Raw genomic sequence first — 12,372 nt, 5'->3', positions numbered from 1 at the left:
CTGTTTCGAAATGTGAAGTACATTCCCCAATACAGCTGACCCAATATTGAATCAACAAAAGTGAGAAACTCCGGATCTCTAGGCCAGTGATAATGAAATACTGTATCTCCTATACACACGTAAACATGGGACATTACACGACAGTGAAATACTGTATCTCACATTACCATCAATATCAAAATCATCATCATCACAAACGTCACAAACAACAATCATCATCATCACAAACATCAAAAACAACAATCATCATCACAAACATCACAAACAACAATCATCATCATCACAAATGTCAGAAACAACAATCATCATCATCACAAACGTCACAAACAACAATCATCATCACAAACATCACACACAACAATCATCATCATCACAAACGTCACAAACAACAATCATCATCATCACAAACGTCACAAACAACAATCATCATCACAAACGTCACAAACAACAGTCATCATCATCACAAACGTCACAAACAACAATCATCATCGCCTTCTCTTACCTTACAGCCATGCTACTGTTCAATCTTAATTTTGAAAAAATAAACATTAACTCATACAAAAAAATCAGTGTGGAAAATTATAAATCTACCTACTTCTTCGGTTGAACTGCCTATGAGAGGGAATCCGATTGTATCGCTGGGGGCTTGATTTAACCAGATTCATCAAGCTTAGGGGCTTCAATCTCTCCCCCATTTCAGTCAGTCCAACACTGTCAAAGATTCTCCAGTGAAACCGATGAGGCAACTGTGGTTGTCAGTTAAACTGATTTCCCGATGCTCAACAAGGAAGCTCTACAATTGTCACAATCACGATCAGGGTGAAAAAAATGAATTAACTACATTTTACCAATACATTTACATACATCTCACAAAAGAGAAGATGCATTTCTGGAGTCTTCCTCAGTGCACCTGATGAATATTTAAAAATAATAATCTATATTTGACACTAAAAAAGGTTGGTTGTTTGTTGCTGTTTAGCTATTTGCAGTCTTGGAATACGTCACGTTCATTGGCCATCTTATTGACAAAACAAAGCAAAAGATTCCATGAGGGTGAGTGGGTCTTAAGTTACATACAAGCATTTCACAGTATACCATCAAATATTTATCATTTCAAATCAGTGTCTACAGCAGGAAGGATTAGTGTGAAGCTTTCTTTTGTCCTATTGCTCACTTTCACTTATCACAGTTTGTCTGTCTGTCCATCCATTTATCATCTGCTATCACTTCCCAATTGTTACAGTCTGATCGAATAAATCAATATTAATTTCAGCATTAAATGTCTGTGATAGGCTGTCAGGACTTGAGTGACAGCTGTTGTTTCCATCTGTCTATCACATGTATGTATCTACAGTGTGTATGTAGGACACAGTATACTTCCCTCCACCATCGTATATATACTCGTACATATCATGTCAATATCACAGGTCACATGCATCCTTTACTATAAGACACTGACAAATCCATTGTTCTAGGGCACATATTTCCTGTTACTTTAGTTCCTTCCTTGCCAGTCATATCATGAGACTGTTTATATTTACTAGTTCCACAGTGTCAGCAGTTATATATCTTTCAAATATTTTTCAATATCAACTTCAGATATATCCATCAACTTGTCAGGCTAAAATACACCTGTTCTGTTTTACAGAATCAGAAGCCCTCTCATATCCTCTCAGGAACTGGTCAATATCAGAATCCATTGGAATGCTTATAATTGCTGTTTAATGTCATGTATATTTCATACTGGCTGATTTCACATATCATCCATTTAAACAGTAAGTAGACAATATAGCAAGTATCGTCAATTAATGACTATGAGCATTCATTGAATGGCGATGGCATGGGGAGTTTATTACTCCACTTAGTCCATCTCTCGATCAATCCGACAGGTGTACACTGTGTCCTTCACTCCTTCCTGACCCCGCCCACCTGGATGATTGACACGTGATCTGCAGCAACACATGTTACACCATCTCCTGGTTGTTGTGTGGGGAGCAGCAGTATTACTGCACCCAGCTGCCGAGGAGGGAAACATGCTACATCAATAGCAGGACCAGACGCAGATCGTCCAGCGTGTAGGGCCAATAATGTCTCCTGCAGTGGGGCAGGGGAGAGAATGCAGTGTGACTGATGGAGAGACATCATCAGAGAGTTGGGGTGGTGTTCCTGGATACAGGGGGTGGGGAATGGAGGGACACAGTCATCAGAGAGTTGGGGTGGTGTTCCTGGATAAAGGGGTGGGGGATGGAGAGACATCATCAGAGAGTTGCGGTGGTGTTCCTGGATAGAGGGGGTGGGAGATGGAGAGACATCATCAGAGAGTTGGGGTGGTGTTCCTGGAAACAGGGGTGGGGGATGGAGAGACAATGTCATCAGACAGTTGGGGTGGTGTTCCTGGATACAGGGGGTGGGAGATGGAGAGACATCATCAGAGAGTTGGGGTGGTGTTCCTGGATACAGGGGTGGGGGATGGAGAGACATCATCAGAGAGTTGGGGTGGTGTTCCTGGATACAGGGGGTGGGGAATGGAGGGACACAGTCATCAGAGAGTTGGGGTGGTGTTCCTGGATACAGGAGTGGGGAATGGAGGGACATCATCAGAGAGTTGGGGTGGTGTTCCTGGATACAGGGGGTGGGGAATGGAGAGACATCATCAGAGAGTTGGGGTGGTGTTCCTGGATACAGGGGTGGGGGATGGAGAGACATCATCAGAGAGTTGGGGTGGTGTTCCTGGATACAGGGGGTGGGGGATGGAGAGACATCATCAGAGAGTTGGGGTGGTGTTCCTGGATACAGGGGGTGGGGGATGGAGGGACATCATCAGAGAGTTGGGGTGGTGTTCCTGGATACAGGGGGTGGGGAATGGAGGGACATCATCAGAGAGTTGAGGTGGTGTTCCTGGATACAGGGGGTGGGGGATGGAGGGACATCATCAGAGAGTTGGGGTGGTGTTCCTGGATACAGGGGGTGGGGGATGGAGGGACATCATCAGAGAGTTGGGGTGGTGTTCCTGGATACAGGGGGTGGGGGATGGAGAGACATCATCAGAGAGTTGGGGTGGTGTTCCTGGATACAGGGGGTGGGGGATGGAGGGACATCATCAGAGAGTTGGGGTGGTGTTCCTGGATACAGGGGTGGGGAATGGAGGGACATCATCAGAGAGTTGGGGTGGTGTTCCTGGATACAGGGGGTGGGGAATGGAGGGACACAGTCATCAGAGAGTTGGGGTGGTGTTCCTGGATACAGGGGTGGGGAATGGAGGGACATCATCATAGAGTTGGGGTGGTGTTCCTGGATACAGGGGGTGGGGAATGGAGGGACACAGTCATCAGAGAGTTGGGGTGGTGTTGCTGGATACAGGGGGTGGGGAATGGAGGGACATCTTCAGAGAGTTGGGGTGGTGTTCCTGGATACAGGGGGTGGGGAATGGAGGGACATCTTCAGAGAGTTGGGGTGGTGTTCCTGAATACAGGGGTGGGGAATGGAGGGACACAATCATCAGAGAGTTGAGGTGGTGTTCCTGGATACAGGGGGTGGGAGATGGAGAGACATCATCAGAGAGTTGAGGTGGTGTTCCTGGATACAGTGGGTGGGGCACAGAGAGACATCATCAGAGAGTTGGGGTGGTGTTCCTGGATACAGGGGTGGGAGATGGAGAGACATCATCAGAGAGTTGGGGTGGTGTTCCTGGATACAGGGGTGGGGGATGGAGAGACATCATCAGAGAGTTGAGGTGGTGTTCCTGGATACAGGGGTGGGGGATGGAGAGACATCATCAGAGAGTTGGGGTGGTGTTCCTGGATACAGGGGGTGGGAGATGGAGGGACATCATCAGAGAGTTGGGGTGGTGTTCCTGGATACAGGGGGTGGGGGATGGAGAGACATCATCAAAGAGTTGGGGTGGTGTTCCTGGATACAGGGGGTGGGGGATGGAGGGACATCATCAGAGAGTTGGGGTGGTGTTCCTGGATACAGGGGGTGGGGAATGGAGGGACATCATCAGAGAGTTGAGGTGGTGTTCCTGGATACAGGGGGTGGGGGATGGAGAGACATCATCAGAGAGTTGGGGTGGTGTTCCTGGATACAGGGGGTGGGGAATGGAAGGACATCATCAGAGAGTTGGGGTGGTGTTCCTGGATACAGGGGGTGGGGGATGGAGGGACATCATCAGAGAGTTGGGGTGGTGTTCCTGGATACAGGGGTGGGGAATGGAGAGACATCATCAGAGAGTTGGGGTTGTGTTCCTGGATACAGGGGGTGGGGGATGGAGAGACATCATCAGAGAGTTGGGGTGGTGTTCCTGGATACAGGGGGTGGGGAATGGAGGGACACAGTCATCAGAGAGTTGGGGTGGTGTTCCTGGATACAGGGGTGGGGAATGGAGGGACATCATCATAGAGTTGGGGTGGTGTTCCTGGATACAGGGGGTGGGGAATGGAGGGACACAGTCATCAGAGAGTTGGGGTGGTGTTCCTGGATACAGGGGGTGGGTAATGGAGGGACATCTTCAGAGAGTTGGGGTGGTGTTGCTGGATACAGGGGGTGGGGAATGGAGGGACATCTTCAGAGAGTTGGGGTGGTGTTCCTGAATACAGGGGTGGGGAATGGAGGGACACAATCATCAGAGAGTTGGGGTGGTGTTCCTGGATACAGGGGGTGGGGAATGGAGGGACACAGTCATCAGAGAGTTGGGGTGGTGTTCCTGGATACAGGGGTGGGGGATGGAGAGACATCATCAGAGAGTTGGGGTGGTGTTCCTGGATACAGGGGGTGGGGAATGGAGGGACACAGTCATCAGAGAGTTGGGGTGGTGTTCCTGGATACAAGGGGTGGGGGATGGAGGGGCATCATCAGAGAGTTGGGGTGGTGTTCCTGGATACAGGGGGTGGGGAATGGAGGGACACAGTCATCAGAGAGTTGGGGTGGTGTTCCTGGATACAAGGGGTGGGGGATGGAGAGACATCATCAGAGAGTTGGGGTGGTGTTCCTGGATACAGGGGGTGGGGAATGGAGGGACACAGTCATCAGAGAGTTGGGGTGGTGTTCCTGGATACAAGGGTGGGGGATGGAGGGGCATCATCAGAGAGTTGGGGTGGTGTTCCTGGATACAGGGGGTGGGGGATGGAGAGACATCATCAGAGAGTTGGGGTGGTGTTCCTGGATACAGGGGGTGGGGAATGGAGGGACACAGTCATCAGAGAGTTGGGGTGGTGTTCCTGGATACAAGGGTGGGGGATGGAGGGGCATCATCAGAGAGTTGGGGTGGTGTTCCTGGATACAGGGGGTTTGGGGATGGAGAGACATCATCAGAGAGTTGGGGTGGTGTTCCTGGATACAAGGGGTGGGGGATGGAGAGACATCATCAGAGAGTTGGGGTGGTGTTCCTGGATACAGGGGGTGGGGAATGGAGGGACACAGTCATCAGAGAGTTGGGGTGGTGTTCCTGGATACAGGGGGTGGGGAATGGAGGGACACAGTCATCAGAGAGTTGGGGTGGTGTTCCTGGATACAGGGGGTGGGGGATGGAGGGACATCATCAGAGAGTTGGGGTGGTGTTCCTGGATACAGGGGGTGGGGAATGGAGAGACATCATCAGAGAGTTGGGGTGGTGTTCCTGGATACAGGGGGTGGGGGATGGAGAGACATCATCAGAGAGTTGGGGTGGTGTTCCTGGATACAGGGGGTGGGGAATGGAGGGACACAGTCATCAGAGAGTTGGGGTGGTGTTCCTGGATACAAGGGTGGGGGATGGAGAGACATCATTAGAGAGTTGGGGTGGTGTTCCTGGATACAGGGGGTGGGGGATGGAGGGACATCATCAGAGAGTTGGGGTTGTGTTCCTGGATACAGGGGGTGGGGGATGGAGAGACATCATTAGAGAGTTGGGGTGGTGTTCCTGGATACAGGGGGTGGGGAATGGAGAGACAATGTCATCAGAGAGTTGGGGTGGTGTTCCTGGATACAGGGGTGGGGGATGGAGAGACATCATCAGAGAGTTGGGGTGGTGTTCCTGGATACAGGGGGTGGGGGATGGAGAGACATCATCAGAGAGTTGGGGTGGTGTTCCTGGATACAGGGGGTGGGGAATGGAGGGACACAGTCATCAGAGAGTTGGGGTGGTGTTCCTGGATACAGGGGGTGGGGAATGGAGGGACACAGTCATCAGAGAGTTGGGGTGGTGTTCCTGGATACAGGGGGTTTGGGGATGGAGTGAATGAATACTCAAGAATATCAATGGTGTTTATCTGGCCAGGTAAGCTGGTAGTTGGTACTATGAGACACAATCCATAAAGTTGGTGCACAGAGACACAGAATCAGGAAAGTCAGTAAAGGGTGGATGTATGTATATGAAGTTGGGTGGCAGTAGTAAACTTTAAGATAACATATGTGACATAATGTGGATGAGACGATCTGTGTGACGACATAACATGGGTGAGACGATGTGTGTGATGACATAACATGGGTGAGACGATGTGTGTGATGACATAACATGGGTGAGAAGATGTGTGATGACATAACATGGGTGAGACGATGTGTGTGATGACATAACATGGATGAGACGATGTGGGTGATGACATAACATTGGTGAGACGATGTGTGTGATGACATAACATCGGTGAGAAGATGTGAGTGATGACATAACATGGGTGAGAAGATGTGTGTGATGACATAACATGGGTGAGACAATGTGTGTGATGACATAACATGGATGAGACGATGTGTGTGATGACATAACATGGGTGAGAAGATGTGTGTGATGACAAAACATGGGTGAGAAGATGTGTGTGATGACATAACTTGGGTGAGACGATCTGTGTGATGACATAACATGGGTGAGACGATCTGTGTGATGATATAACATGGGTGAGAAGATGTGTGTGATGATATAACATGGGTGAGAAGATGTGTGTGATGCTATGACAGGGATGAGACGATGTGTATGATGATATAACATGGGTGAGAAGATGTGTGTGATGATATAACATGGGTGAGAAGATGTGTGTGATGATATAACATGGGTGAGAAGATGTGTGTGAACATATAACATGGGTGAGAAGATGTGTGTGATGATATAACATGGATGAGAAGATTTGTGTGATGACAATCACTGCTATTTTTACTTTGTACTGGATGTAGTATGATTGACATGTGTAGATGATGGAGTGAGTTATATTTAACATTGCTTTTAACAATATTTTAACTATATAACATATGCAGATCCCTTTTTGATGTATACCAATAATGTTGACATATAAAGTAATCATACAACTGAATTATTTGGTGACATATATTTTAACAAAACCACATTCTTTCATGCGCCAGCATTTTTGCATCCAAAAATCTCAGGTGTATCCTGGCTTGTATAATAGTGTGTCAGCTTAACACAAAGAAATGCTTCAAGTGATGAAAGTTATAGATGTTGGGTTTTAACCAATTCAGCTGATAACACTCTGCCAATTGGTTTAACTCTGCATTGCATTTTGCAGAGCTAGAGACAACACAGCCACCCTTGCATCTGATGGCTTCATGTGATACAAATCTGTATTATATATATATCCTTAAGTGTGATCGTTTTAATGACTTGCATCAATAACTAATATAAACATTAATCTGAGAGGCATTGATTGCAGTGCCCTCTTGACCAACACTTGGCTTCAATATTGAAAACACTTTGCCAGCAGCCAGGATTTATTTAAAAATACATTACCTGTTTATTGTTATTTTATGCTGCAGTAAATTTTGATTTCATGCCAAGATGTAATATAATGAAGTACTTTCTGAAGACAATTCCCAGAAGAATCTTCTCCAGACAAGAAGACCATAATGTCTTCTACCAGTGCCAGTTGAAGCATCATCATGATACTGTTAAACTAAAGTATTTACAGATCTTTGAAGAAAGACAATATCTGGCTGATGAAGTCTGGCATCATCAGCTTCCAGCACTAGGGATACTACCGGTATAGTGACTATAAGACCATCTTGGAGATGAGCTGGGGAATTCACTTGGAAACACAGGAGATATTTGAGCAAACATTACACCAAGAGAAACTGTTGTGGAATAAGTCTGTTTTGTGTGTAGTAAAAACAACAAGTGGGCACTAATAAGTCTAGTAATACTAGCTGAGGACAGACCAATCTTTGGGTTTTTTCACAGATGAACTTACTAAAATGATCAAGTAAAAATATCTAGAAATATAATTACGTTTAATTGAAAGTATCCTCTTGTAAAAACATTTCTTTGTTCATTTGTTCAAATTATTATTTCCCGAGTGTTGTGAACCAATTGCAAAATGACAAAGATGAAATGTACAACAAGACACAAACATTGTCTTCCTCAAGTTAAATATACGAAAGGGTGAATAATGGATGCTGAAACTGATGGGTGTGGATGTGACTATGAATACAGAGTTTCTGAAACCCACTGGCAATAATACTTCCTGACTTAAATACAAACTCTCATTTCATTACTTCCACCTACCGGTATTGAGGTTTTGATGAAAGATTGTTAATCCTGACATTGAACAAATCCGAAATGTATTCAGTCTGAAATCTTGCAATAACCAATATATACCAAGTTTAGTAAAAGTCCTGCCATGTAATCTCAAAATTTTCTAGTCATCATCTTGACCATCACTTTCCACCTCAGTCAGTCATACACCATGTCTGAAATAACTGCCTGCTGCCTGTGGCTGCTAACTTTTCTGTCGGGCTGCATGACATTTTCCTCCATCTGTCCGACTGTCTGGTAGATAATTTGAAGATGACTTACAATTTCAGTTCAATTATAACTCCTTGTAGATTCCCAAGTGATTGTTTGCATTACTTCAACCGAATCAAGACTGAACGTCAGTATTCCAAAAAGGCATGAACCGATGCTCCTGCTTTCAATCACTGGTTTGTGGTGTTCATGACATTCATAAAGTGTCTCTTAGTCTCACTCTCTCCATCCCTGGTGAGTGAGTGAGTGAGTGAGTGAGTGAGTGAGTGAGTGAGTGAGTGAGTGAGTGAGTCTTGCTTAATATTACAGAAGCCAGAGCAGTGAAGCAGTATACTTCTGGAGATGGTAAAAATTCCACTGACCACCCCTCTCCTTCTCCATCCTCCCATCTACAACCATGTCATCCTTCTTTCATGCCCACAAGCCTGGAAGAGAAACCTGTCCCTAATGTAACAGTGTACAGTTAACCGCTTAGGTCTTGGATCAATTAAGCTGGTGCTGTGTTTCTCAACATGGTTTGTACAGCTGGTTGCAGAGACCGATGGCGCCAGCAGAGGTCTATATCCTGCCGCCACCACATTGCTACCACACGTGTGCACCACAGATATGGCCTACGCTACAGCCTGACCATCAATCACTTCAGGCTTGTATGTCTTGATGACGGCAGAGAATTTATTGCAGCAAGTATTATACCTGGTTTGGTGTCACTGAAATACTTGGCATGATTGGCAATGAATGATAGGAAATAAACCAATCCTCAGAATAAATGGTATTGACAGATAAGCCTCGGAAAAGGATGAAATTTCACACCCAAAAAGTCATATTTCATTCTATAGTGGCCATAATATGTATCTTACCTTGAGAAGATTATCTGTCTTTGTTGTTTCTGATTGCTTGTCAATGGATGCAAAGATCTGAAAAAGTACATAAATTCTTTTCATGAAATGTTTTTTCACTCATTTTAAGACCTGCTTGTAATATTTGTTTTAAAATTAGTCTATGATTGAAAGGATTGTTTCAGAGTTATCTGTTCTTGTCCAAACTGTGACGTGGAAACATAACTTCTTATCAACGATTACCATCAACTTTTCAAATTTACATTTTTGATTGTTCTGTAATATCAAGTAAAAAAAACCTTTGATTAGCAACACATGTTTCAACACAGCAGACATACCCTTGAAAAGGCTGTTTTGTAAAGAATGAGTTATGCTTTGTGTAAAAACACTATCAAATACTGGCAATGGAATATTGACATACAACATCTTGCTACATGCTGTACATGCAGTTGAGCAATCTGTGCACATTTAGGCCAGGCCAAATACAACCTTGTTCCTCTTGGCCAATGTGGTAGTACAATGAGTTGAAGATAGAAATGTAATAGTGTAAATCGTTTCAATACTTTTATTTAACATTTCATTTATCTAAATTCCATAACTGGTTCAATATGTTTCCAAGTGCACCGAATTCTATGCCCTTTGTCTGTTTAATATATTCAGCAAACATTCGACGTATCCCCTCTTATCATAAGCCCCTCCGGGCAGGACCCTTAATCTCCAGGGCTGTCTATAAATTTCAATTAACACCTCCTAACGTCGCCGGATCTTACGTCTATACATACACGTGGGACAATGACCTTGCCACACGTTACGTAATACCTCGCTCTACAAAACCCGACTGACATGGTCAGTCAGGGAGACAGCCTAGAGAACAGCCAGAAGGTAAGTGACAGAACGGTTCTCCCACCCGGGAAGATTGGCCACTCGGTCCCGGTGTGCGTTCTGTCACGTTATTATCAACATGTACCTTTTCGACTCATTTTCAACCATCAACAATAAACATGGCTGCTGTCGTCTTAAACTTCACCCCTGAGTTTTGTCTTCCGTCATCACCCTGAGCTACCATCCGAGGGCCGAAACGAACGCCCTTGGACAGATGATGGAGAATAATCCGGGTAGCGTGAGTTTGCTGTGACTCACGCACGATCCCCCTACCCTAACTCGCAGCAAAGCAAATGGTAGTACAGAGTTGATATGAGACAAAAGCAGCGTCAAGCCAGCCGCCATCTTGACGGGAAAACGAAGAAGATGACAGACAGCAGCCCAGCCAACCCGATTATCAGCAACGAACAGCACCCAGCCAACCCGATTGTCAGTAACAGACAGCAGCCCAGCCAACCCGATTATCAGCAACGAACAGCAGCCCAGCCTACCCGAACGTCAGCAACAACGACATCCAGACAATATTCATGTAACCATGCTACAAACACTCAAGATCAAGTCGACCAACGTCAAGATTCTTTTGCAAGTACCAACCGATGTATGTGCGTGTGACAATATAATTGAACTTTCGTTCCAACTCTCAACGTGTATTGTGCTCATACGTATTCTCACGGACATTCTTGTTCATATAAGGTATGTTATGTAATGAAGTCATTATTGTTTCGTTGTCTTAAAATTCGTCATGTTTTTCGATAATGAGTATGTATTGCAATCTATGTATTGTTATCAGAGGTACATCCTTATCAGATTAAGTTTTTGAAATCGGCTAGGCTCTTACTCTATTCATGTCCTACACCCTACGCTTATACGCATTTAGTGCAGATCCACGATATCTGCGGGTTCCGAGTCGTCCCATACAAATCAGACTCCCGGTTTCAAGGATTTTTCTTTTAATTTGTGGCCCTATAACCATTACTATAGACAATAGCTTTCAAAAAGTTATCCAATACCCTAAAATTTCCTGCTTATATCTTCATTTATTCCTTTTTGAGTATGTAAGCACTGAAATTATTTGTACTCTTTGTGAAAACTGATAAAATCGATGTAGTAGCAGCGTTTGTAGAAGTATAATAAGTTAGGGAGCCTCGTTGCTTACCAAGCTTATTCAGTGGAGATTGTATATACAGTCTATATCCTACTTCTTCGTTTTGCCAAAGTGATTTTGTGCTTAATTATGATACCGGCGAAAATTATGTATATTCGTGCGATCAACCGTTAATGGTCTCTGGCACACAAAATACGATTCGTTCAAATATCTTCGAGACAATTTCACATGATTGAATTTTTCATTACATTCCAGTTTAGACTTTTGAAGTTGGTTAGGTTTTGCATACACATTCTACCTTTTAGCGCAGATCACACTTCACATCTGCTAGCCTTGTCGAGTCTAGGCTCACAATATAAGACTCCCAATTTCAAGGATCTTACTGTTATCATGAAAATATTACTTTCATATGCAAACGACAACGCTTTACCCACATTATGTTTTTGTCCCTACGTCATCCGTCTTCTTTACTTCAACAATGTGTATTGTCTGTTTCAATGTGATACCTGTGATCTAGCAGTCTGGTATTCCGACTGCAAGGGCGACCGCGAGCAGGATGTGCTGCTCGGTGGAAACTCGTCCAAGGTTCTTTGTGTATGAGCCGGAATCTTCGCTCATCTGTATTTTGTTCGTACGAGCCGGTACCTCCGCTCAACTTGTTAATGTTATGTATAATTGTTTCACTGATATTGACAATGATTGACTTATTTACTTTACACGCCTGTATATCTTATCTAATGTCATCTCATTCATCTCAGTCAAGTGTACTGCATGAAGCAACTACTTGCCAACCGGTCGATGTCACTTGCATTGTACTGTACTTGTACTCC

General features: G+C 44.8%; 1 protein-coding gene across 1 annotated transcript in view; it reads right to left on the bottom strand.

The window, feature by feature from the left end:
• Positions 1–695, bottom strand: part of LOC139454154 (protein CBFA2T1-like) — a 127,985-nt gene extending 127,290 nt beyond the window's left edge. Inside the window, exon 1 of the mRNA XM_071235685.1 lies at positions 596–695. Coding sequence (XP_071091786.1) covers positions 596–695 — 100 coding nt within the window. The remainder of the gene's footprint in view (positions 1–595) is intronic.
• Between the last annotated feature and the right edge of the window lie 11,677 nt (positions 696–12,372).

This window comes from Haliotis cracherodii, unplaced genomic scaffold (genome assembly GCF_022045235.1).
Source record: "Haliotis cracherodii isolate W230 unplaced genomic scaffold, xgHalCrac1.p SCAF_10, whole genome shotgun sequence".
In the NCBI taxonomy this organism is placed as follows: Eukaryota; Metazoa; Mollusca; class Gastropoda; order Lepetellida; family Haliotidae; genus Haliotis; species Haliotis cracherodii.
This window is presented reverse-complemented; position numbering and strand designations above follow the sequence as displayed.